Source organism: Hippopotamus amphibius, chromosome 2 (assembly GCF_030028045.1).
Source record: "Hippopotamus amphibius kiboko isolate mHipAmp2 chromosome 2, mHipAmp2.hap2, whole genome shotgun sequence".
NCBI lineage: Eukaryota > Metazoa > Chordata > Mammalia > Artiodactyla > Hippopotamidae > Hippopotamus > Hippopotamus amphibius.
In genome coordinates this window covers 64,750,718-64,778,533 of record NC_080187.1, presented here as the reverse complement: position 1 = coordinate 64,778,533, position 27,816 = coordinate 64,750,718, and the positions used below count along the sequence as shown (strand labels likewise).

At 39.8% G+C, this 27,816-nt stretch overlaps 2 protein-coding genes and 1 pseudogene across 2 annotated transcripts in view; all 3 read right to left on the bottom strand.

Annotated features, from left to right (window-relative positions):
• ZNF510 (zinc finger protein 510) overlaps nt 1-27,816 on the bottom strand; it is a 77,221-nt gene that overhangs the window by 46,358 nt on the left and 3,047 nt on the right. Inside the window, exon 2 of the mRNA XM_057724981.1 lies at nt 20,355-20,467. The gene's annotated coding sequence lies outside the window, so the exon portion shown is untranslated. The remainder of the gene's footprint in view (nt 1-20,354; nt 20,468-27,816) is intronic.
• LOC130844366 (diacylglycerol O-acyltransferase 1-like) lies at nt 383-15,440 on the bottom strand (annotated as a pseudogene).
• Nucleotides 22,463-27,816, bottom strand: part of ZNF782 (zinc finger protein 782) — a 47,120-nt gene continuing 41,766 nt past the window's right edge. The window contains exon 6 of the mRNA XM_057724977.1: nt 22,463-26,680. Within this exon, the coding sequence (XP_057580960.1) occupies nt 24,825-26,680 (1,856 nt within the window). The 3' untranslated portion in view covers nt 22,463-24,824. The remainder of the gene's footprint in view (nt 26,681-27,816) is intronic.

The following is a 27,816-nucleotide window of genomic DNA, read 5'->3' as shown; positions in this document are numbered from 1 at the left end:
ATTCTTTCTTATGACTTTTTTGTGTGTGTGTGTGGACAGCACTTTATTGACACATTGGGACCAGTGGGCAGGATCCCACGGTTCCTGGAGCACTGGCACCTCCCACAGTCCCTGAGGGGGCAGGAGGGTGCCTATAGGGGCAGAGAGGCCTCCTGGGGGTCAGGAGGCAGCATCCACCAGCCAGGCCCCCACCCCAGCACACGGGTGAGGGGCAGGCTCCAGCCACAGCAGCAGGGAGGAGGGCTGGCCTGGAGCAGCTCATGGCCGGCCGTGGGGTCCTCAGAGTTGAGCACATAGTAGTCCTGTGCCGAGACCAGCTCGGCGACTCGAGGTGAGTGACGGGTGCCGCAAGCTTGAAGAAGACACAGACACAGACTGAAGAGAAAAGTGGGACCGGGGGGCTCAAGACCTCTCGGATCAAGAGCCCTGCTGACTCATCCCAGGTTGCTTTTATTGAGTTCGTGGGCTAACATTCTCAGGTTACACTCATAAACAATCAAAGGCCTCACATGACTGGGGCAATGATCCTTGTTTGCCTCCTGGGTCCGAGCTGAGCAGGTGTGGATTTGAGCTGGGGGTGGAGAGCAAAACAGCCCTGGGGGCAGGAGACCTCTGTCAGATATTAGGGGTCTGTGCCCCACCCGTGTTGGCCCCTCTGCGACTGTGCCTGTCTTAGGTTGTTCCTCCCTTGAGGAATCTTACCCGTCTCTGGCTAACCAGTCATACTCCAGGGCCAAACACGGTGATATAAGGAAGGCTCTATGCACCACCCCTGTTGGCCCCTCTATGGCTGTGCCTGTCTTAGGTTGTTCCTCCTCTGAGGAATCTTACCCGTCTCTGGCTAACCAGCCATCCTTCAGGGCCAAACAGGGTGATATTAGTCTCCATGCCCCGCACCCTCAGCTCCTCCACTGCTCAAGCAGGACATTCTGAATCCCATCACTCGGCCCACATACTTCAACATTTTCAAGGTTTCAGAAAGGTTCCCGAATGTCTTCCCACAGTCCTGGACGTACATGAGCACTGCCACCAGCTGCCTGATGATGAGCAACAGCCACACGGCCGCATTACCGTAGTTGCCGGGTAAGAACTGGCCCACTACCCAGGCCGGCAGGATCGGAGCCATCGTGCCCACAAGGCCCAACGAAGGCCCAGAGGCGGAACATGTGCAGAGGGATGCTCACCAGGTACTTGCGGAAGAAGGCGGAAGCCAGGAACACCCCCATCCTGGCTGCCCACTTGCTGCTGCCCCACCGGAGCCTGGGCTTGTAGAAGTGTCTGAGGCACCACCTGTGTACAGGGAGGTTCCAGTTCTGCCAAAAGTAGGTGACAGACTCGGAGTTCCCCCAGTCCCGATAGAACTCCCGGTCTCCAAACTGCATGAGCTTAGCCATGGCATTCAGGCAGGAGTGGGAGAGCCAGTAGAAGATGAGCCAGATGAGGTGGTTGCAGACCGCCAGCTTCAGGAGGCGCGTCACGATATGGGAGTAGTCCATATCCTTCAAGGGCTTCATGGAGTTCTGGATGGTGGGGACCATCCACTGCTGAATCAGCCCTACCACAAGCTGGGTGAGGAACAGCATCCCAAGGAACCACTGCAGCAGGAAGCGCTTTCAGATGAGGGAAGGGGCTGGGGGGGAGTTGAACTTGTAACAGATTGGGGGCAAAGAGGAAGCAGTACAGATTGTGGTAGGTCAGATTGTCAGGGTAGCTCGCAGTGCGCTAGGCAGCTCCCCCATTGGCCTTCTTACCTGTAGACGTCCCAGTAGGAGAACAGCTTGAGGAAGAGGATGGTGTACACCATCAGAGCCAGCACAGTGCCCACTGGATTGATGGGTTCAAGCAGGAAGGTCACGGCCGCAGGCGAGCAGAGAACAGTGGCCAAGTTGACCACGGGCAGCAGCAGCCCTGCCTACTCCATCAGGGCACCCATAGCCAGGTGCCTCTCCACCTGGAATGCAGCCATGGCAAAGATGTTGGCCACAATAACCAGGCACAGAGTGGGCCCGCTGGAGGGGTCCTTCAGAAACAGAGACACCACCTGGATGGGGTCCAGCAGGATGCTGTACTTGATGAGGTTCTCTAAAAATAACTGTGCATTGTTCAAGATAAGCATCACCACACACTAATTCAGGATGCCCCAGTAGTTGTTGAAGCCACTGTTGGAGCTGAACAGAGAGTCTTGCAGGTGGTGGCACCTCAAATTCCACTGGCCACTGCCCACATTGACATCTCTACTCCATTCCTGTCCTTGTCCGAGGCTGGTGCTTCCCCCCCGCCACACCCATGTCCCACACCTCCTCTTCTGCTGCCACGGCCCACTGCTGCCCTGGCTCAAGGGCCGGGAACCCGTCAAGGGCGCCAGGAGCTGCTGGGGGCCTCTGCAGTTGCCCACAGCCTCAGCCCGTGCCCTGCCGCGGCTGAGTTGTGGCCAGCCTGGCTTGCAGTGCCTGAGGTCTCCTTACAACTTTAATAATACTGCTAGCTATGTTATTTGTATTTTGCTTCTTACAAGATTGTTGTTTCTTGCATTACCAAATGTGTGACTGAGGCTCCATCAAAAATAGTTTTATATGAGATCAGCAGTGACTCTAATAGTGTAACTCTGGATATGGGAAGATACCACAAGGGGGAATTTTCCCTGGACCATAACAGATTAGTAAGACAGGTGGTCCAGAGCTACGTTTAGTTATTGCTTATAAGACCTAATCCAGTAATAGCACACTGAGTGGCCTATCAGCAAAATCTTTGCCAGACCTGGGAATGAGCCTTCCTAGCACTGTGGAATGAAATGGTCATGAAATGCCTCCCAAAGTGTGGTTGAATTTATGACCATGAGGGGGCTGTCAACTACAAATTGGTACTCGCCACTGGCACTTGCCATTTACCCCTACAAGGATTAAATCATGTGCTGCTGCAGCTGCTGACTTTCAAAACCCTCTGAAAGGAGTTCAGGTGGAGAGCAGAAATGCGGCACTCTGTGCTCTGGGGAAAACTGGCAGAACAGGTCTTCAGATAGATATTTTCGGGAGATGATTTTATAAGCACATTTCTTGTATCATCACCTCATATCTAGGAAAAGCATTAAAATCCTTCATGGTGACATCTTCTCGTGACTCGCAGTAATCTTCAAGAGACTAGCAGAAGCCTTCTGCAAAAAATATGCAATTGATTGCATGTATTCCACCTTCACCAAAATCACATATACACTGACCTTCCCCCTGCCTCTTTGGAGCGTTTCTCAGAGCTATTTGAAATGCTGTCTCCCGGGCTACAGTCCTCATTTTGCCCTAAGTAAAACTTAACTCAAAATTCATGTTGTGCTTTTGTTTTTTTTTAAGTTGACACTCCATAACTCTAGGATGCGCTGTTCTTTTCTTTTTTTTTCTCCTTTACTCTTTTTTTATGAAGTTCACTTATTCTTTCCTGAATTTTGTTGAGTCTACTTAGTACTGATGTACTAAGGCTACAGTTTTTGTTACAATTCTTTCTGAATAAAGATTTAGACTTTTGTTCCACGGGGAAGGTAAGGGAGGTGATCTGGGTAGAATAAGATTCTCTCTCAAATCCTCAGTAAGCACTGGTGAGGTTTGTGAAGGAAAAACATGAAAGACAGTGTGACCCCCAAGCCTTCTGCCTCCCCTGCTCCACATTCTCCCTGTAGTCTATCTCAGTCTTTAGCATTTCAACTAAAAAACAGAGGTAAGTGGCACCTTGGTAACTGCTGCCCTTATAAGCAAGTGCTTAAATGCTGTTTCTTCCTGTAAGCTCCTTGCTTTAAGTGTGGGAGAGACACTTTCAGCTCTCTACATCATCAAAGTAAAACTAGAATTCTAAACTTTTATTTTTAATTTATAAAGAGGTACTACTCAGTTTAACAAAAACAAAACAGTGATTGATGGAAAATAATACTTTCCTCACCTTCCCCTCCCAACTCCACTGAAGCACCTACAGTTGGCTCTCCATATCTGCGAGTTCCACATCCACAGATTCAACTCACCACAGATCAAAAATATTAGAAAAAAATTCCAGAAAGTTCTATAGGGGGTCAAAATTTACCACCCCCCAAATGTGTCTCTTTGGCATGCAGATTATTTCAAGCTGAAAACAAGGCCTAGGAGACTCAGGAAGAAACTTTGACCTTACTCCTAACTGCCTAAAAGGATTTAGATAGCAGGCCTATTCCCAGAATAGAGTTATCACCAGAGATGTCCACAAAGAATATGGGCTAGGTGTGGTGGTGGGAAACACAGCAGGACCAGGGAATTAGAGTGAGCTCTGTGTCCCATTGTCTGTGCATGCCCTAGCAAACATTTGTTTACCAAACATTTGCTTTTCTATCTCCATGTGAATTGCCTTCCTCCCCTTTGAAGTCCACTGCCCCCAGTGTCCTTTTTTGTCTTTAGCTGAAGATGGTATTTAAGGTGAGGGCTTCAGTCATTTTGGTGAGTTATGGTTTTCCTGGATCTCTCTCATGTATATGTTATTAACATTTGTTTGACTTTCTCCTGTTAATCTGTCTTACGTTAATTTAATTCTTAGACTACCCAGAAGAATCTAGAAGGATATCTAGAGAAATTATCTAGAGGATAATTTCTTTCTCCCCTGACAGTTCCAAAAAGCAAAATTTAAATTTGCCTAGGGCAGGCAACTATTTACATAGTATTTACATTACATTTACAACTATTTATATAACATTTACATTGTATTGGGTATTATAATTATTCTAGAGATCATGTGTGTGAAACTTTTGTGAAGCACTATAGAATTTAAAGAATCTTTCATTCAATTAAAAAAAAAAGTATATGGGAGGATGTGTGTAGGTTATATGCAAATATGATGCCATTTTATATAAGGGACTTGAGCACCCTTGGATTTTGGTATCTGCAGGGGGGTCCTAGAACCAATCTCTCTGCAGGCATGGAAAGACAACTGTAATGTTATGTGGAGCTTAGCTTTCTAGGTTGATTTCAATGCAGTTGTGCAAACAAACAAACAAAAAATCAAGAAGTAAAATAAAAAATTCATTTGCAAGTTACTTTTACACTTACATTGTTTTATGGCCCTGATACTTGGGGAGGATGTATAAAACCACCTCATTCTTTTTCCTGTCAACTACAAATTGGCATTTGCCATGGGCACTTGCCAGCTATCTCTACAAGGATTAAATCACACGTGCTGCTGCAGCTGCTGCTGACCTTCAGCATCCCCTAGAGGGAATTCAGGGTGGAGACCAGGAATGAGACACTCTGTGCTTTGGAAAATGGGCGGAACAGGTCTTCAGATAGTTAGTTGTTTTCAGGAGCTGATTTTGTGAGCCAACCCTTGCATCTCCTCATATCTAGAAAAGCACTAAATCCCTTCACATGGTGATGTCTGCGCCTCATGACTAGCAGGAACCTTCTACAAAAATATGTGTTTGATTACATGTACTCCTCCTTCACTAAGATCACACATATATTGACCTTCCCCCTACCTCTTTGGAGCAGTTTCTCAGAGCTATTGAAATGCTGTATCCCAGGCTGCAGTCCTCATTTTGCCCCAAATAAAACTTAACTTGCAACTCTCACGTTGTGCATTTTTTTTAGGTCAACATTCCTTAGCTGCATATTATTCCATTGTATGGATGCATCATATCTTTTAACTAATCCCTTTTTGATGGAATTTTACTTTGCATCCAGTTTTTTTTTTTTATTGAAGTATAGTCGATTTACAATGTTGTGTTCATTTCTGCTGTACAGGAAAGTGACTCAGTTATATATTCCTTTTTATATTCTTTTCCATTATAGTTTATCCCAGGACATTGAATATAGTTCCCTGTGCTATACAGTAGGACCTTGTTGTCCATCCATTCTATATGTAATAGCATCTACTAACCCCAAACTCTCAGTCTATCCTCTCCCAACCTCATTCCCCCTTGGCAACCACAAGTCTGTTCTCTATGTCTGTGAGTCTCCTTCTGCTAATAGATAAGTTCATTTGGGTCATATTTTAGATTCCACATATAAGTGATATCATATGGTATTTGTCTTTCTCTTTCTGACTTACTTCACTTAGTATGATAGTCTCTAGTTGCATCCATGTTGTTGCAAATGAAATTATTTCATTTTTTTTTTATGGCTGAGTAGTATTCCACTGTACATATGTACCACATCTTCTTTATCCATTTTTCTGTCCATGGACATTTAGGTTGTTTCCATGTTTTGTGAATAGTGCTGCTGTGAATATAGGGGTGCATGTACCTTTTTGAATTATAGTTTTGTCTGGTTATAGTTTGCATCCAGTTTTCGCTATTGTAATGTGCACCAAACATATTTGTCATATGAATTTGCTCACAGAATTAATTCTGTGGTACAAATTCCAAAATTAGAGAATTGCTTGTTTAAAATGAATACATTTTAAAATACCACAAATGTTGCCAAATGAGAAAACCTGTGCCAATGTATGGTCCTATTAACTTTATAGGACTTTCCAGTTTCCTCTCACCCATTTCAACAGTTATGTTGAGGAAGGAAGAGAAGCCAAATGACTAAAAGAATTAGTCTTTCTGGAAAACATAATTTGACAGTTTTATGCTCCCAAATTGTTTTAGGAGACATCTATTTATAATTGGAAAAGCAAGACTAAATCAGCAAGGAACATTTTTAAGACAATTATTTTTACCATTCTAACACAATATTTTCATGTACTTGATTTTTCTTTAATTCTTCATTCATAAAGCTGCTTGTCAAATTGTATAATCGCCTCTATATAAATTTAAGTTTAAAAATTTTCACATTACTCTTTGGCCTACTGTGTGTAATATTTTCTGCATATAAAATAAATTTTGATATTTAGTTTTCCATCTTGCTGTATTTACAGCCTTACATGGAATTGAAATACACAATTCACCCAATTAGGATTAATTCTCAGGAGTAGTTAACAAGTGAAAAAAAAAACCTGTGAAAAATATTACCATTCATGATATTGTGATTTGATTTTATTTTCAAAATAGAAAAACATGCCAGTATTAAGAGAAAATATGAGTGATGACATATTTTGTTTTTAAAGAATAAGTAGTAAATCAGTAAGCAATTATCTACTTCCTTTTCTATTTCCTTTTTCCTACTGTGAGGCTGGTCAGATACTCCTGACCTAATCTGAACATAACAACTGAGTTTTAAAAAGAAATATGCACGTGAATTTTGAGCCTAAATTTCCTATAAGATGCCCTCTTTCCAGATTAGATTTTGCTTCTCATACTTTTTAATGTAGATTTCCACCTCAAATAGTTGAAAAACTTCCAATGTAATTGCGGAGTCTATGGTAGTAGGGCCAAAGGGTAAAAACACACAGGCTCTTTTTGTCAACCAGCATCACCATCCAGTAGGACATTCTAGAGGGGAGTTTTGGCTTTTATAGATCAGGATGTCAAAAAACATAGGAACAAAGTAGGAACACATGCCAAAGTAGAAACACTTAAAAATTGTTTATCATATGATAAGATTATTGTCTGATAAAATGATAAAAAGAATGCACACATATAACAAAAATATTTGAAAATATGGAAAGATCTTAATTCAAACACCTAGAGGTAATCACTCTTAAGATCTAGGTATATTTCTTCCTAGATCATGGTCTATGTATAGGGTACATCCTAGCATTTAAAAATGATAATAAATTTATATTTCATTATAATTTTAATAGCTATATAGTTTTCTATTGAAATACATGCAACGCAAATTCTGATGGTATGAAAGCTGGTATATTTAACTGATTGAATGCTTTGCAATTTTTAAAACTGGAAATCCTTTTTGTTTACTGCTTCGTATTTATTTAAATTATACAACTAATTTATACATGCAAAATCTATAAATTTCTCTTTGTGTTAACATTTAGATCAGTTTTAAGTGATGGATCTTTAGGATAGGTGACATGAGAAGTGTGTCCCACCTTGTCCCAACCATGAGAACTATCCACTCACGGTCAACTTTAAAGAGGGTTGGAAGGCTTGGAGTTAGAAAAAGCTATTCTGGGGGCAGGACTTGATGTATGTATATGGAGATTGGCCCAGCATAGGGAGTCAGGGGCTCAGAAGAGGTGTTCATCTGTCCCTAAGTCCTAGAACAGCCAAGAGGAAGTGTGTGTGTTTAGAACAGGGACCTCATGCCCATTCCTGGGTGGAGAATAAAGTGCAGAATCAAATATGGCCCCAATACAAGGATGGGGTGATGTAAAGGAGGCAATAGGAAGTCCCTTCTATGACTGTGGACACTGCCCCATGGATGGTATGACCCTACATCAGTCTTTACAGTTTTTTCAAATTATTACTACAATCCAGGAACTGAGTGGACTCAGTCCACTCATCAAGGTGCCCAAGAGTGAAAAATAGGGTTCCTAAGCATGGAAAAGGAAATCAACCTTTTCTGGGCAAATTCAGAGGAACTCTCAGTACAGATTCCAGAGATATGAGTATGAATAGATGTGGTGAGATGGAGCCAGAGGCTGGTTCCCACTTTCTGTTGACTTGTTGGGGAAGAGTGAAGGGAGAGAAGGGTTTTCCAGGCCTTTGGAAAGTTCCAGGGTTTGTTCTTGGGATGCCTGCATGAGGATTGAAATTAGCACATATCTATTTTTTATTACACTCTCAGTCCCTGACATGACTATGAATTGGGTTAGAGAGAGGGCAGTGACTTTTCCCCAGGAGCCACCAGGGCTGTGGGGTGAAAAAGCAGTTGCTGGCTCTTCATCTGCCCCCACCACTTGCAGGGTTATGCTCAAGCCCCAGGGTCCTCCAAAGGTGCTTTCAGCCTGCACCTGGGGCTTGGGCACTTCATCTTACCCTTGCTCTCAGCCCAGTCTTCCTTCTGAGGGTGTGCAGAATACCTGCTCACTAAGGAAAGAGAGGTCCCTAACCCCAGTACAGCAGATCATTTCAGGGGCTCCTCTGAAGAAACAGAATCCTGAAACTGGTTCCTGTAACTTCCATTCCTTCCAGTAACATCTAAGGAGATACCTCAGGAAAGCACCGGAGGGGTTCTTGCTATTGAACAAAAATAGGTAGCCAACGTTATCTTCTATTGACACTCATTCATTAGTCATTAACTGATTCTCTCCCAAGGCACTATCTCAGAGGTTGAGGGAGAAACAGAATACACAGGCTTTGGCTTCTTTTAAGTCCCTCTAGGCCGAAAATGACGATTAGTTTTGTAGTTTCAAATAAGGTGAGGAAAACACAAAATAAAAAGATTGACTTATCTGAGTATATACAAATTTACACATTATATATCCAAAGCATAAATTCTAACTAATTTTCAAAAAAATGATGACCTTGGAAAAAGTTTCAAAACATTTGTGTGAAAAGAGTTTAATATATTTGATATATGAAGACCTCACACAAATTTGATTTTCTGGTTTTACTGGTAGTCTTTGGAATTTTACCTGATGACAATCCCCTCAGTTGGAAACATTCCTTTCTTGCCATCTGTGACACTAACTCTCCTAGTATTCCATAAATATTTCTGGTACTTCTGCCAACAAATGTTTCCTGTGTGCCTGCCTACTCTATGTCAAACACTGTACTAGGTCCTGAGGAGCCAGCAGTGAGTATAGCTAGTCTGCTCTTGCGGACAGCACGGTTCAGTAGGAAATAGTTCTTATTGGACTTTCTTATATTCTCTGCATCTCCCTTTATTCTCAGATTTGTGACTTTCTGACCTTGACTCTTTTTCACCTACTCTCTCTGGGCAAGTGCGACCACTCTAAACATGTTATCCAGTGCCTGTGTGAAGCTCGCAGCAAAACCTGTCTCTAGCCTCAACCATTCTGGAACAAAAGACACATATTCAATGTTTTGTTCAGTTGATGTCTGAGAAAGTGAAGGTCAATTAATTTGATGTCAAGCAGGATAAAAGAAATAGAGTTCTGCAGTTTATAGCAACTGAGAACTTGGGGGGATCACTACATAGGATGTGGCAGTAGGATACTGGGTGATCTGAGGAGATGAGTAATTGTGTGCAAGTGACCGACAATGATCATGGTCTCTGCTGAATATTGATCAGTGACCTGTGGGTATAGTGCTGGGACCAATGGGTACTGGAGTATGCCATAAAATTCAGTGATATATGAACAATATGCTCCATTATAGAGGGATTTAATGTGGTGTGATGTCTCAGACACATAAGATTCAAGTGAGTGGTCAGAAACTAGTATTTGAAGATCAGGGATATGGGGGTTATGGGAGGCATTACTCAGGGGCTACCCATGTCAGTGACTGAAATATTGGGCAAAACTGAGAATCGATGATTGTAGCCTGTGATCAAGACTAACTAATTGGCTTTAAAATTCAGTGATAGTACAGTGAGGGGAAGGTCAGTTACTATCAAGAGAGAGTCAGTAGATCAGGAGCCATTAAAATAAATGAATAAGTGCCTGAAGAACAATGATTGAAAAGTAGAATATATGTCTTCCAGTTAGTTGGAAATATGGGCAAATAAATTAATTATCACATTAAATGTTAATAGATTAAAGTTTGGATTATAAAGACATAAGCATCCATATGCCCAGGTAAACCTGACCAAACTTAATGGTTGAGCATAATTCTAGTGCTGCCCACATGTCCACAGCTTGGTTGGAGATCATGGCTCAGCATGTTTAAAAATGTCCAAAACAAGCAGAATGCCACAAAACAGTGGGTCCATAGCACATCATCATAAAGTGAATTAATAGAATAAAATGAACATAGTTCAAGAAGTTTCCATTTGTTATTTAGATAGCTTTTTCAACATTTTCTTGACAAACAATATCAAAAGATTATTAAATAGACTCTTACTTGTCTATATTTATATTTATGTCATTTACCAAAATAAATGAACAAAAAAGACTGGCAAAATAAAGAGGGCATCATTAATTTTTTTATAACTTTAAAAAAATCATTTATTTATTTATTTATTTATTTATTTATTTATTTATTTATTTATGCCTGCATTGAGTCTTCATTGCTGTGTGTGGGCTTTCTCTAGTTGCGGTGAGTGGCGACTACTCTTTGTTGGGGTGCATGCACTTCTCATTGGGGTAGCTTCTCTTGTTGCAAAGCACAGGCTCTAGACATGCTAGCTTCAGTACTTGTGGCACGTGGGCTCAGTAGTTGCGGCTGGAGGGCTCTAGAGTGCAGGCTCAGTAGTTGTGGTGCACGGACTTAGTTGCTCTGCAGCATGTGGGATCTTCCCACCCCAGGGATCGAACCTGTGTCCCCTGCATTGGCAGGCAGATTCTTAAGCACTGAGCCACCAGGGAAGTTCCCATCATTAACGTTTGTTTGTGCAAAGATAACCAACGCAAAGACGTGCTTAATTGATGTAGTGATACTTAGCTGTCTTTTCTGCCTGACAAGGGCAGAGGAGAGAAAGTGCGTAAATAAACTGAAAGGATAAGTCTTTCATTTCCATTTACACTGAACACACAATAGATTATTTATTAGGTTTATATATCTGGCAACTTAATACATCTTTGTAGGGTGAAAGTTCTGAATAAGAAAAGCACAGAAAGTGTCAGTATAGTATGGGTTAATACCACTGTGGTGAGAAAAGATACTTGATATGATTTCTGTTTCCTTAATTTATTGAGACTTGTTTTGTTGCCTTAACGTTTGATCTATCCTGGAGAATGTTCCATGTGCACTTTAGAAGAATGTATTCTGCAGTTGTTGAATGGAATGTTCTGTTAGGTCCATTTGATCTATAGTGTTGTTCAATGAACATTAGTTCACAAGTGTTGTTGAATGACCTATCCATTGTTGCAAGTGGGGGTATTGAGAGTCCTACTATTTTGTAGTCCTGTTTATCTCTCCTTTTAGTTCTGTTAGTATGAGCTTTACATATTTAGTCCCTCCAATGTAGGGTACATAAATATTAAACAATTGTTATATCTCCTTTGACTCCTTTATCATTATATAATGACCTTCTTTGTCTCTTGTGACCTTCTTTGTCTCTGTTTTAGCTAAAGTTTATTTTGTCTGACATAAATATAACTACCCCTGCTCTCTTTTGATTACTGTTTGCTTGGAATACCTTTTTTTTTTCTATTTCTTCATTTTGAGTCTGTGTTTTTATTTATTTATTTTAATAAATTTATTTATTTATTTATTTATTTATTTATTTATTTATGGCTGCATTGGGTCTTTGTTGTTGCACACGGGTTTTCTGTAGTTGCGGCAAACAGGGGCTACTCTTCATTGTGTGCGCAGTCTCCTCATTGTGGTGGCTTCTCTTGTTGTGGAGCACAGGCTCTATGGCTTCAGTAGTTGCAGCACATGGGCTCAATAGTTGTGGCACATGGGCTTAGTTGTTCCACGGCATGTAGTACCCTCCTGGGGCAGGGATCGAATCTGTGTCCCCTGCATTGGCAGGTGGATTCTTAACCACTGCGCCACCTAGAAAGTCCCTCAGCCTGTGTTTTTAAAGTTCAAGTGAGTCTATTGCAGGAAGCATATTGTAGAATCTTTTTTTTTTTTTTCCTTATCCATTCAACCATTCTGTCTTTTCATGGAAGAATTTAACCTGTTTATGTTTAAAGTAATTATTAATAGGTAGGGACTTACTATTGCCATTTTGTTAATTGTTTTCTGACTGTTTTGTTGTACCTTTGCTCCTTTCTCCCTCTCTTGTGTCTACCTTTGTGATTTGGCGACTTTTTATGGTTGTATGCTTTGATGTCTTTAATCTTAATCTTCTATGTATTTCCTACAGATTTTTCCTTTGTGGTTACCATGAATCTTACATAAATTATCTTATAGTTATATCCTATTTCAAAATCCTATCTTAGGTTGATAATTTTGGTAACATACAGAAACTATATTTTACTTCTCCCTCTCCCTCACATTTTATTATTTACTTATTTATTTTTTGGCCATGCCCTGTGGCATATGGGATCTTCTTCCCAACCAGGGATTGAACCTGTGCCCCCTGCATTGGAAGCATGGAATCTTAACCACTGGACTGCCAGGGAAGTTCCCTTCCTTACATTTTAGGTTATTGATGTTTTATGATTTACACCTTTTAAAATATTGTGTATCCAATAAAAAATTATTATAATGTTTATATTTGTTTGTTTTTTCACTTTAAATCTTGAGTTGATAGTGATTTATACGAAAACACTCAGAATGGGAGAAAATGTTTGCAAATGAATCAATGGACAAAGGATTAATCTTCAAAATATACAAATAGCTTATGCAGCTCAATATCAAAAACAAACAACCCAATCAAAAAATGGGTGGAAGACCTAAATAGACATTTCTGCAAAGAAGACATATACATGAAAAGATGCTCAACATGACTAATCATTAAAGAAATGAAAATCAAAACTACAATGAGGTATCACCTCACATCAGTTAGAATGGGCATCATCAGCAAATCTACCAACAATAAATGCTGGAGAGGGTGTGGAGAAAAGGGAACTCTCTTACACTGTTGGTGGGAATGTAAATTGATACACCCACTATGGAGAACACTATGGAGGTTCCTTAAAAAACTAAAAATGGAATTACCATATGAACCAGCAATCCCACTACTGGGCATATACCCAGAGAAAACCATAATACAAAAAGACACATGCACCCAGTGTTCACTGCAGCACTATTTACGATAGCCAGGACATGAAAGCAACCTAAATGCCCATCGACAGATGAATGGATAAAGGATGTGGTAGGTATATACAATGGAATATTACTCAGCCATAAAAAGGAATGAAATTGAGTCATTTGTAGAGATGTGGATGGACCTAGAGACTGTCATACAGAGTGAAGTAAGTCAGAAAGAGAAAAACAAATATCGTATCTTAATGCATATTTGTGGGATCTAGAAAAATGGTGCAGATGAACCAGTTTGCAAGACAAAAATAGAGACACAGATGTAGAGAACAAACGTGTGGACACCATGGGAGGAGAGGGGGTGGGATGAATTGGGAGATTGGGATTAAAGTATATACACTAATATGTATAAAATAGGTAACTAATGAGAATATGCTGTATAGCACAGGGAACTCCACTTCACTGTACAGTGGAAACTAATACAACATTATAATACAACTATACCCAATAAAAAAAAAAGTAATTTATGCACCACCATTATTACAATATTAGAGAATGTGACTTTGACTATGTATTTACCTTTACTGGTGAGTTTTATGCATTCATATGCTTTTATGTTGTTAATTAGCATTTTTTCATTTTAGCTTGAAGAACTCCCTTTAGCATATTTTATAAGGCAGAACTGGTGGTGATTTATCTTTTGTTTAAGAAAGTCTTTACCTCATTTCTGAAGGACAGCTTTGCAGGGTATAGCACTTTTGGTTGACAGACTTTCTTCTTCCCCAGTATTTTGAATATATCATCCCACTCTCCTCTGGCCTGAGTGGTTTTTGCTTTGAAACCCATTGATAGTTTGGGGCGGGAGGAGGGGGAGTTCTCTTGTATGTTGCTGTAAAAATTTTTTGTCTTTGACTTTTGACAATAATTATAATATTTCTTGGTATAGCTCTTTTGGGATTCAGCTTATTTGGAGACTTTGTGTCTTGAATATGGATGACCAGTTCTCTCCCCAAGTTTGGAAAGTTTTCAGCCATTATTTCTTTAAATAGACTGTTTCTTTCTCTCTGTCCTTTCTTGTATTCCTATTATGCATATACTATTTCCTTTGATGGTGTCCTACAAGTTCTGTAGCTTTTCATCATTCTTTTTAATTCCTTTTCCTCTCTCTTCTATGATTGGATAATTTCAAATTATCTGCATTTGAGTTCACTGATTCTTTTTTCTGCTTGGTCAAGTCTACTATTGAAACTCACTGTTGAGTTCTTCAGTCATTGTATTCTGAAGCCCTGGGATTTGTGTGTGTGTGTGTGTGTGTGTGTGTGTGTGTGTGTGTGTGTGTTTCTATTTCTTGATTGAACTTCCCATTTTGTTCATGTATTGTTTTCCTAATTCCATTTAGTTATTTATCTGTGTGGCTTTATAGTTTGATGAACTTCTTTAAGAGAATTATTCTGAATTCTTTGTCAGAAAGTTTGTAGATCTTTAGGGTCTGTTCTTGGAGCTTTATTAGTTTCCTTTGGTGATGTCATCTTTACTTGATTCTTTGTGATCCTTGTACCTTGTTTTGGTTTCTGTGCAGTTGAGGAAGTGGTTTCCTTTTCTAGATTTTACAGGTTTGCTTTGTCAGGGAAAGAACTCCATCAGTTATCTCAGGTATGGGTTCTGGCCAGGTCACCTGTAACACCTGTGGGAAAGTGGGGCTTGTTCTCTAGTTAGGTAAAGTTCCTGCCCATACTCTGAAGTGGAGGGAAGGTGCTGGCTGGACATCATGGTTAGGTGGGGCTGTTGGCTGTTCTTTACAGTCAGGCAGCGCCACTAGCTGGGCTCCATGTTCATCTCTGGTTGGGCAGTCAGTCTGTGTTCCCTTGTAGAGCATTGCTGCTTATTGGACTCTGTGACTGGATAGAGCTGCAGGCACACTTTGCAATCCCTCCTAGTCAGGTGGGGCCTCAGCCTGTGCTTCCCATCTAGATAGTGCTACTGGCTGAATTCTGTATTCAGAATTGGGACTGGATGGGACTTCAGGCTGTGCTCTGTAGTCAGGTAGGGCTGCAGGCTGTGCCCTTAAATTGCTTAGGGCCACAGGCTGGTTCTGTGATCGAGTGCTGCACGCTGTGTGCCCCTGTTGGAAAAAGTTGCTGGCTGGGCTCCTTCATCTGGTGGGGCTTTCATTTGTTCCCTACAGTTGGGTGGGGTGGAGGCTCTGCTCCATGTTTGGGTTGCTCTCTGGGCTTCCTGGTCAGGAGAGGGCCACAGGTTATGCTCAGGCTATGCTCTGTGATTGGGTGGGGTCACTGGCTGGATGAGGTCACGGGCTGTGCTCTGTAGCCAGGCAGTTCTGCTGGGCTTCAAGGATGCCTGGGGTCACTCTTTGGGTTCTGTGTTTATGCAGGGCTGAGGCTATGCTCTTGAGTTGAGAGGGGCTGCTGGCTTGCCTTCCTAGTCCACTGAAGTTATAGGATGGACTCCACAGTTGCCCATGTTTTCTGTCTAGGCTTCCTAATTGGGTGGGACTAGAGGTTATACTCAGCAGTTGTAGGGGCTGTTGTCTTACTTCCCCAAGTGGCCCCTAGAATGGGCTTTATAGCCAGTGTAGATGCTTGGCTGGGGACCATAACCTGACATAACTGCCAATAGAGCTCCCTGGGAAGATGAAGCCAGTGGCCTGGCTCTGGAGATGGGCAGACACTGGCTGAGATCTCTGCTCAGGCACAACCAGCAGCAGGAATGTGGCTTGCCAAGGTATTTGTGCTGGTTGTTACAAACTCTGCCTCCTTCTGCTTCTCTGTCTAATAACTAGTGGTCCAGCTCCACCGATTCCTGTGAGATGAGATCCAAGTGGGCCTTCTGAGAAGCATCTGCAATGCTGAGGAAGCTGCATGCCCACCTTGGGCTATTTTCCACTAGAGAAACTATAGGCCCAGAGATGTCTCTTGATGCAGTGCTGTGTCAGCCTTGGGGAGGGGTGATGTGATCAAAGTGAAACTGCTCCTCTTACCCTTCTAATGTGGTCCTTCTTTTTTCTCTTTGGCCCAAGGAGAGTGCTTCAGTCTTACCTGTGGGTTCTGGAATTTTCACAAAGGTATCTTGTCTCTGGATAGTTGCTAGTCAGTCTTCCTATAAGGAGGACTGAGGTCAGGGACCACCTACTCTGCCATCTTGCTGGTGTCACTCAAAATCACATTTTTTTTTTTGACTGTGCTGCATGGCCTGTGGGATCTCAGTTCCCTGACCAGGGATTGAACCCAGGCCGTGGCAGTGAAAACCTGGAATCCCAACCACTAAGCCACCAGGAACTCCCAAAATTACATCTTTAATGTAACTAGCCTCTTACTGAAATTTATCTATTCCTTCAGTTATGAATGTGGGCAACAAATATCAGTAGTGTCAGAGTATCCACGACTCTGTCACCAACAGAAATAAAAAATATTCTCATGTATCACTTACCAGTTGTTATAGGTATTTAGAAATATTACTTGGCTCATCTCTACTGGGAAATTATGACAGTTTATATATCTGACACTAGATTTGGGTATTTGATGCATTAATAAAGTATCACATTTATTTCTATACCACAAATTATTTAAAAAGTATTTGATTACTTTCTTTTAGTACATTTGATTTTCATTGCAATCCTATTATACTTTATGCATTAAAAAACATCATCAAGAAGGACTATGGTCTTCACCAAAAGGCCAAAGTTATCTACTGCACCAAAGTTATCCACTTCTGCACATTCAGAAGCTAAGACACAAAGACTTGAATGCCATTGCAATAAGCATATTAAATTTGAGTGACATTACTCAGTAATATTGTGCTTCACATTTCCCTACTTCTTTAGTTTACAATACACCATGCTTATTTCATGCAGTGGGTTAATTCTGATTAGCACATGCCAGTAAGAAACTTGAAGGAACCAATGCTAATTAGCTGTGGTGATTCGTGAAAAAATAAAAGGTACTAATTTTTCATGATGAGTTTGCGCAATGGTCCACAGGCACTCAAGGGGCCTTTGGTTTACTAGCACTAAACAGTCCTTCCACAGAAATGAAGACCACCTGAAAGCCATGTCCAATTAGGGAAATAAAAGATGCCAGGGATCCCATAATTAAGTTTCACAAATAGTCTTAATGGGACTCACCAGATGGAGTGAAATTAATGTTAATTTACAGCAAGATTGCCAGGTAATTGGGTAGGGAGATTTAGCTCTCAGAAAACTACCCATCAAATTAAAAATCTTTCCCATGGGCTTAAAGAATAATCCTGTAGATAAAATAAAACATAAATCATACATCAAACACCTGACCAAACAATTTAGCGTCCTAGAAACAAAGTACTTGGCTTTCCAGTGATTGAGGATATTGACGTTAGCTCTGAGAACTTCCAAGCCACAAACTGGAGAACATTTAGAAACAAGCAATAGAACTTAATATGGTTAAAAATACTGTTATAGAAATAAAACAAAACATTGTCCCTTAAGTAAATAATTAACCGTTGTAAATTTAAATAATATGTAAAGGAGGTGGAGCTAAAGGGAAGATGGTGGTATGAGGAAGGACCAGGAATCTGTCTCCCAACCCAGACAATAATTATGCTGGCGCAATCTGTGTGTGTAACTATTTTGGAACTCTGGAATCTATTGAAGATTTGCAGTTCCCTATAAACTGAAGTTAATTTTAGTCAATTTCAGCTTTTAGCACCATAGCAGTTACCCATCTCACATACCTTCAACCCCGCTGCAGACAACCATGAATGTGTTCCTGGAGCAGTTTTCATGCAGTTTGTGGGTCCAGGGTGAGCAATAAGGACACTAACCCCCAAATACTGGCGATCTGCTTTTACTGCTGACTGCTGCTTCTGATCACACAGGTGCAGACACAGAGGCAGGCAGCTGTTCTTGCAGGCCCCCTCCTTATCTGGCTGAAGCAACTTCTAGAGGATGTATAGGTCCAGCACCTTTTTTTTCTCCCTTAATTTTTCTCTTTTTTTCTTTTCTGTGAGCCAGACACTTAAGGAGTAGAACATTAAAAAGCAATCATATATGTAAGGGAATTTACAAAGTTACCATAAATACCCAAGGAGATAAGTAGGCTCCAAAAACAGAATTGAAGGGAGAAACAAACATGTATACAGTAATAGGGAGACGCTAGTACCTCACTATAAATAATGGGTAGTACAACCAGACAGAAGATAAATAAGGAAATGGAGAACTTGAACAATGCAATAAACCACCTAGAGCTGACATGTACAGAACACTGTATCCAACACACAATGAGACATTTTCCAGAAGAGACCATGTGTTAGGCCACAAATTGTCTCAGCAGATTTAGAGAGAGAGAGATCATACAAAATCTCTTCTATGACTACAACAGGATGAATTTAGACTAAAATCATGGGAAACAAACAGTGCTAAGGGGGGAATTTACAGCTAAATAATATGAAAAGATTGTAAAGATCCAACAAAGAGGCTAAGCCAGACATTTAAAAAAATTGTATTCACTTTTTTTCCAAGAAAAATATACAATAATATGAAAACAAATTACCAGTGTGTTGGTTAGAAACATCATTCATGCACTGCTTCCTTTGGTAATTAGGTAGGTGTGATGTGCCAAGAAGTCCACACTTAGATGTGGTTCACAGTTAACATACTGCTATGTGTCAACAGCTGCCTTGCGCCCTTTTAGGCACAGAGGCTACTCTTGCTCTTGAAGACCGCACAGAAAAGGCAGGTGTATGGGAAACACTGCTTGACAGCCTCGAGTGGTGCACCAAGCAGACCAACAAAAACACCTGTCATGATCCCCAGGATCCTAAAAGCCCCTGGCACCATCGTGGCAAGACAGTACCCATGCCCCCTCCTCACTGGCCGCCAACATCGCATTGTTACCTACCCTGGATTGTTGCTTTTTGTGATATCAGGCAGAATCAGAAATCCCAGGGGCTTCTGATCCTCAATAGCCATTACAGACACTGGTCTGGGAAGTTGCTCATGCCTTGCAGTCTGGCTTGTGTTTCCAGTGTGGGACTAGCAGGGCTTTACAGGAGGCCCCGAGGTCTATCTGGTTCGCCTGTTTGGAGATACCAATCTCTGTGGTATCTGTGCCAGGAGGGCCACCTTCCTGTCCACGACCTGCCAGCTGCAAAGGGGCTTCCATGAGACAAACACTTGGCTTGTGGCTCAGGATAAGACATTGCTCATCCTCTTATGGAGATCAGACATGGGGTTTTGCTTTTTCCAAGGATAAGTCACCAAAACATAAGACGCAAATTGAAAAATAAAGGCCTGAAACCCTCAGGTCCATTTTAAATATGTGGATATAAAGCATTAATGCAGGGAATAAAGTTTCACAATTAAAATTGGTGGCAACTTAATGGTTTCTGTTGCATACTTATGTACAATGGATTGCATCCTTTCACTATAATCTTCTATACTTATTTTCCTATAGCTTGTAACTATCACCTGCTTCTGCATTCTTCCAATAATTTTGATATGAAAACAAGTTATACTACCAAATAAAAGACCACTGAAGCATTTACAGGTATAGTTATGCCCACACCACTGACGACTGTGTTTCCTTTAGGAATATGGAGGGGCCTCTGAGAACTGAGCTCAATCTTATCTCAAGGTGTTTGTCAAAATTCTCCACTGACCCAGAAGATGAGTTCTCAAACTCTGGCCCAAGTCATGCCCCCACAAACTCTGTACACTGGCAGGAGACCGTCTACTACTTGAAACTGTGTCTTTTTAAGGCCCTGACACACCTGTGGTGAAGAATGCAAAACTTCATACCTTTTTTTTGCCCATGGTTAGGGCCAAATCATCTGCTGATCTGTAAGTCCTCTTTTCTCACAGCGGTCACCATGAAGTGATTCCATTACGCAAGAGAACTCAGGATGCAGTTCCTGTGTTAAAAGGCATTAATGAAATCACCTCCAGTATAGCAGGGAAGCAGAACTCAGGGCAGCAGTGGCCATTAAAGGATGTGTGTGTGTGTGTGTGTGCATGTGTGCGTGTGCGCACAAGTGTTTATTGTTAGTACTATCTTGAAGTGTGACTTCTCTTTAGAATATTTGTACATCTGGTGTGTAACTCCTACCCTGGATGGAAGAACCCAAGTGACAATACTCCAGCTTAGTTCAGACTTCCATCAGAGACAAGCTCTGGGGGGAGGGGGGAGAGAGAGCATCACAGGGGGTGCTTTTCCTGCCTTTGTGGAAAAGCAGTTTCCTGGGAATTGGATACTTAGAAAATGTTGTGGGCTGAGGCATGTAAACCAGTGCACAGGCCTGAGGCTTCCAAAATTTTAGGAATGGTGTCATCAGATAAAGAGAAAGAGTAAGTCTCGAGAGCGTGAGGAACTCCCACCTTCCTATCACATCAAGGCTGAATCTCATTTAGGCCTAATTTATTATTTAGTTTTATTGTCAGCTATAATCTTGCTTTAAGCTCTTTTAAGGAACACAGACTTTCATTTTGATTTTTAATAACAGTAGTAAAATAGATAATGGTTAGTTATTACTTATTGCTCATTTACTCTGTGTCAGGTATTGTCTTATGTGACTGACACATTGATAGATTAACTCAGAAAATGCTTCCAAAAAGGACTGTAGGTACTTACCCATCATTATGCACTCCTCACAAACAAGGAAACGGAGAGACGTAAAGGAGAACTGACTTGCCCAAGGTCACACAGCCATATGGAAGGGAGAAGGGAATAAATATACAAGTATTGATAGTAAAGCCAACGAGCCATGTGGCAAATTCAGAATCTGGGTCTCATAATATGCTGGGGGTCCAAAATTCACTTTTATAATTTTAAAAATCAACTATATTGATGTGTAATTTATACAAGCATATGCATTTCTGATAGCTTTTGATGAGTTTTGAAAATTTACACACCTTTGTAAACGCCAGCACAATCTATGTAGAACTTTCCATCATACTAAAACATTCCCTTATTCCCCTACCCAGTTAATCTTCACCCCCACCCTCTAGATTAGATGTCTTTCCTAGAATTTTGTGTAAATAGAATCATACAGCTCTACTTTCTTGTGCCTGGCTTCTTTTGCCCAGCCTAATTTTACTATCAATGTTGTTACATACATTAGTAGTTCATTCCTCTTCATTGCTGAGTGGTATTCCATTGTCAGGCAACATCACTGTTTATACATTTACCTGCTGATGGACATTTTGGTTCTTTCTAATTTGGGGCTAATATAAGTAAAGATTCTATGAACATTTTTATAAAGTTTTTTTAAAACTTTATTTTTTGATTTTGTTTTTGTATAATTATTTAAGTTTTCCTGGGGTAAATACCCAGAAATGAAATTATTGGTTTTAGGTAAGGTATCATTACCTTTACAAGGACATCAAATGGATTTTTAATGCTATCACATATAGTTTTAATTTGCACTTCGCTGATGATTAAAGCTTTGGACATCTTTTCTAGTATTTACTGGCTATCTATATATCTTCTTTTGTGAAATGCCTGTTTTAATCTTATCCTTTTTTTTTCCCCACTTAAACTGAGTTGTTTGTATTATTATTGCATTATGAACATTTTTTACATATTGTGAATGCAAGTCTTTTGTGAGATATATTAGAGACGTTTTCTCCCAATGTATGACTTTCTTTTTTGTTTTCATAATAAAATCTTGAAAAGCAGACACTTTAAGTTTTAATAAACTCCAACTTATCTTTTTTGTTTTTATGTCTCACACAATTCTTTGTGTTACATCTTAAAAATCTCTGTGCTTCAAATTACTTTCTGTTTCCCAATAGAAGCTTTGTACTGTTAGCTATTTCGTTTAGGTTTATGATTTATTTTGAATAAACTTTTAATTATGGTATAAACATCAAGGTGCATTTAATATATGAATATCCAATTATTTTATCACCATTTTTGAAAAAAGTCATCTTTTTTGCATCAAGTTACCCTGGAACATATGTCAAAAATCAACTAACAACTTTCAGTTATGTTTCAGATAATTAGAGAGCAGGAAAAGCATTGCTCCTGTTCTTAAACAAGAAGACAGCTGGGAAGAGTTTAAATTAACAACTTTTCTTGAATATATCAGATATCTGAAATTGCAGAGAAAAAAACTAGCCCAAAGTCTGGAGAGCTAGGTGGCTGTAAGGAGAGACAAGAACCAAAGCAGTTGCTTAACTGAGATAGAGAGTGCCAAACACTATATAAAATGATTGTAAAAAAGCTAAACAACATGCAAGATCAGATGGGTTATTTTGGCAGAAAGATAGAAACTACAGTAACATTTAAATGTTGGAAATAAAAAACACATACAGTAAATGAAGAATGCCTTCAGAGGGCTTATCAGTATACTTTGATATCACTGAGGAAGTATTAGTGACACTGAAGAGAGAGATAGAATACACACACACACATTTACATATATTTATACATGTGTATGCTTTAATACAGTATTTGTATTAATGACCCAGAGATGATACAAAAGTACACAGAAAACATGGTTTGGCTTTGCTGGAAAAAGATAGCTTAGTAACAATGGCCTTTCCTATATGCACACGTCAGGAGAAAAAGAATGAGGTATAGGATTGTGAATTTTCAGATACTTCCTGTAAAAGGTTTATTTGTTACTAATATATATGTGGCAAATCATAGTTGATATCAGAATAGTTACTAAGTAAGAGGAACATAATTCTATAACAATGCATTTGAGTTCCAATATACATACAAAGCAAACATCTAAGTGGCATGCACATACAAACTCATATAGACAAGAGAACTCAGAAAATGTTCACATACATTCAACACTGTGCAGTTTATGCAATTTATTCCTTATTTTTAAAAATATTATTCTAGTGAATGTCCATGAACCAATATTGTTATATTTCATTATCTGTCTTAATATTACATATGAAACAATAGTTTTTATATAACACAAAGGCTATTATTCACCTTTCTCAAATTGATAAATTTTTCCCTTATAACAAACTCTGAGAGATATTAAACTCTGATGACTCGTTGAAAGCTTTGATTCACAGCTCAGTTATCAGGTATTTAATGAGATCTCATTTTGGGGTAAAGTATTACCTATGTATGTTGTAATGTTAGGTATCTTCCCCTGATATTTACTTGACCGAAGAGGAAGAGTTGTGGATAAAAACTATGGTCATTCAAGATGTTGTCAGGGGTTTTACCTGTGTATCGTATATTTCTGATATACTATACTGAGTTCACATGTCTGGAGAAATCATATTCATAGGCTCTGTTAACTGAGGGTTGGTGAATATATGTCAGTATTAAGTATACCCAAACCTGTAGGAGCTCAGCAGAGAACGAGTTTATTTCATCACAGCAAAAAGTCTGTGTACATGCAGGAGAAAATTCCATTCAATAGTCACTCTCTAGCCCTGTTTCTTTCTATTTTGTACCCTTTCATCTTCTGTGCACGAGCCCCTTGGTTTTGCTGGGGGTAATCTCCACTCCACTCTGACAAGGGACAGGAGAAAACATTAAGAATTTGCGAGATGTAATTAGTAAGACTTGTCATTGACCCCTATATTTCACTATTCAGAGGTTAAAAATATGATCTCATTTGGATGACAGAGTAGTTGAGAAATTTAGACCAGGCGTGGCATGAGAAAAAAGAGGAAATGGTTATTGGTGAACAATTAATAGTCATTATATGTCAAATAGTTATTACCCTCGTGTTAGTCAAATTGTGGTCTGACTTATGGTAGAAGGATTCCCCATATCTATTACCTTGATTTCTTGCCCGTTCTGATATGCTATGAAGTCTCTACCCTTTATGTATTTTCTTCTTTACTGAGGAAGCTGGCTTTTGGCTAAAGGTTACCTCACATTTATTACATTCTCAATTTTCTCACTGTTTGATTTCTCTGATGATGAACGAATTTTGATTGCTGGCACAGTTTTGACATTTTCATTACATTCCCAGAGTTCTTCTGCAGTGTGAGTTTTCCAAGGATTGAATGCACAGAGTATTCCTTGTATTCATTACCTTTATAGAGTTTCTTTGCTGGATCGAATTCTCTGATCTACAATGAGGACTGCCCTCAACAGGAGACTGCCCATACAAAATATATTTCAAGAACTTCTCTCATGTAAGTTCTCTGATGTTTAGAGAAAGCTGGTATCTTGCAGAGAAACTTCCAAGTGTTCATTATATTCATAGGGGTTCTCTCCTACGTGTTTTATTTTGTATTGTGAGACTTGATTTCCAGCTCAGAGTTTTTCCATGTTCATTACATTTATGTTTAGTTCCCTGTGTGGGCTTTCTGATGTTCTCTAAGGCTTGATTTCTGGCTGAAAGTTTTCCCACATTTATCACATTTATAGGGTTTCTCCCCAGTGTGAGTTCTCTGATGTACTCTGAGGTTTGATTTCTGGCTGAAAGCTTCTCCACAGTGATTACAATTATAGGGTTTCTCTCCTGTGTGAGTTCTCTGATGTTTTCTTAGGACTGACTTCTCACTGAAAGCTTTGGCACATTCATTACATTCATAGGGTTTCTCCCCTGTGTGAGTTCTCTGATGTCCTCTGAGATTTGATTTCTGCCTGAAAGCTTTTCCACACTCATCACATTTATAGGGTTTCTCCCCAGTGTGAGTTCTGTGATGTACTCTGAGGTTTGATTTCTGGCTAAAAGCTTCCCCACAATGATTACACGTATAGGGTTTCTCCCCTGTGTGAATTCTATGATGTCCTCTGAGTTGTGATTTCTGACCGAATGCTTTCCCACACTGATTACATTTATAGGGCTTCTCCCCTGTATGAGTTCTATGATGTTTTCTTAGACCTGACTTCAATTTGAAAGCCTTCCCACATTCATCACATTTATATGGTCTTTCTCCTGTGTGAGTTCTCCGATGATTTCTTAGGCCTGACATATGGCTGAAAGATTTTCCACATTCATTACATTCAAAGGGTTTCTCCCCTGTGTGAGTTCTCTGATGTACTATGAGGATTGACTTATAGTTGAAAGATTTCCCACATTCATTACATTCAAAAGGTTTCTCTCCTGTATGAGTTCTCTGATGTATTCTTAGGCCTGACTTTGCACTGAAAGCTTTCTCACATCCATCACATTTATAGGGTTTCTCTCCTGTGTGAGTTCTCTGATGTTTTCTTAGGCGTGACTTCTCACTGAAAGCTTTCCCACATTCATGACATTCATATGGTTTCTCCTCTGTGTGACTTTTCTGAGGTTGAATTGGGCATGAAGTCATAGTGCAGGATTTTCCACATTCATTACACTCATAGGGTTTCACTGTTATTTGAGTTCTCTTATGTACATTGAAAGTTGACTGGTAACCCAGTGATTCTGTACATGTGCCATAGGAGGACTGTTCTATTGTGTGAATTCTCTGATGCACTGGGAGGGTTGAATTATGGCTGAAATTCTTTCCGTATTCAAAGGGTTTCACCCCTATATGAATTTTTTGCTGTTCTCTAATATGTAATTTTGGGCTGAAAGATTTCCCTTCTGTGTCAGTACTTTGAGTGGTCCTACTGAAATTACTTCTGTTTTTATCAGTAGTACATTTATATTTATTAAAGTCATAGTGACTCTTCTCGGGATGGTTGCTCTGAGAGACTATCAAGGTTGATTTATCACATTGGTTTTCCCCAAATTTATTGAGTTTATAAGATTTCACTTTTGGGTGGGTACTCTTAGATGTAACAAGGGCAGTCTTTTCAAGAACATCTTCTCCACATTTATTACATTCAAAAGCCTGCCTCAAAGTCTGAATTGTCTGATGCTGAATAACTTTGTCTTTATGTCCAAAGGCTTTCACACTTTTACTATAAACAAAAGATTTCTCTCCAGTATTAGTTCTGCCATCCTTAATACTGAGGAGCCAGTTCTCACATACATTAAGCTCATAAGCCTTATTTCTTGAATACTGACAGTGTGGGGCCAATGAGCTAAGAAGCAAATAAGTAGACCCTGTAGTGTCAAATATACAGGGCATTGTTTCTGCAGGAAAAATGTTTATGTCCAGAGTACATAGTTTTCTTGTAATATCTTGCTCTGTAGTCAATGATTTGTTGATAAATAAAACTTGCCTCAAGTGTCTTGCCTCTAAGAGTTCATCAGGTTGGGATTCTTCTAAAAATGAGAAAATTAAAAATATTTTATGATATTTAACATACTTATTATGGAATGAAATTTACATACATATGCCCCATTATGTATTTGACTCCTTGGTGTCTGGCTCAGTTTCCCAAAAATAAAGTAATTTCAAGTGTAAAGTAATTTCTCTCTTATTTTGTTATTAAAAAAACTTTTCCTAGTGGAATGAGAGAGAGGAATCTAGAAATGAAATTACATATATATTTGGTATCTTAAAGTATAATTTTCAAAACCAGGTAGAGAAGAGGAAAGGAAAAATTAAGAAAGGAGAATATACTGAAGAGTTGAATCCTGGGAACAGAAAAAACAAAGATTGGAATGAATCCAACAAGGATTTTGCACTAAGTAGGTAACAAAAAGTATCAATGGAGAATTGCTTTCAGTGGCTTAATTTATCATGGGAAATTCTCTAGTGGTTCAGTGGTTAGGACTCAGTGATTTCACTGCCATGGACCCGGGTTCCATCCCTGGTTGGGGAACTAAGATCCTGCAAGCCATGTAGTGTGGCCAAAAAAAAAGAAAAAAAAAAAAATCATGGCACTAACTTTCTCATGTTGAAAGAAATAATCAGAAACAGAAACATAAATGTATCAGTGGAAGTGAAAAAACTGATGAGAGTTAATTTTTCCACCTATTTTGGAGCCCCCTCTCTTTCCTGGTTCTGGTGCCTTGGTATTATATCAGGGTTGTTCAATAGCGAATCCCTCTAATCATCAAATCTTAACTTTCCTCTTTTCAATTTGTTCACTTATTTCCCTCAAACCAGTCTTGGCCCTGTCCAATCCTTAATTCTATTTTCCATCTATTTTCCCACATATCTAGTTTTTATTCACTGAAAGAATCTTAAGGATTGTACTAGGTGAGTCAAAAATTATCCGCACTCTGGCTGTAAATTTACAGAAGTTTTAATATAACTGGAGTGTGGATAATTTTTGACTCATCTGCATATGTTTCAAACTGCTCCTAGAAACAAGTATCTTTTATATTTATTTACCATAAATTTCCTGTGCATAATTTGACTGCAATTGTTCTCCTGCTACACACACTCCATGCAAAAATATCAGGCCCATGCTAAAAATATTTGAAGGCTTTTGGATACCTTGGTACCAACA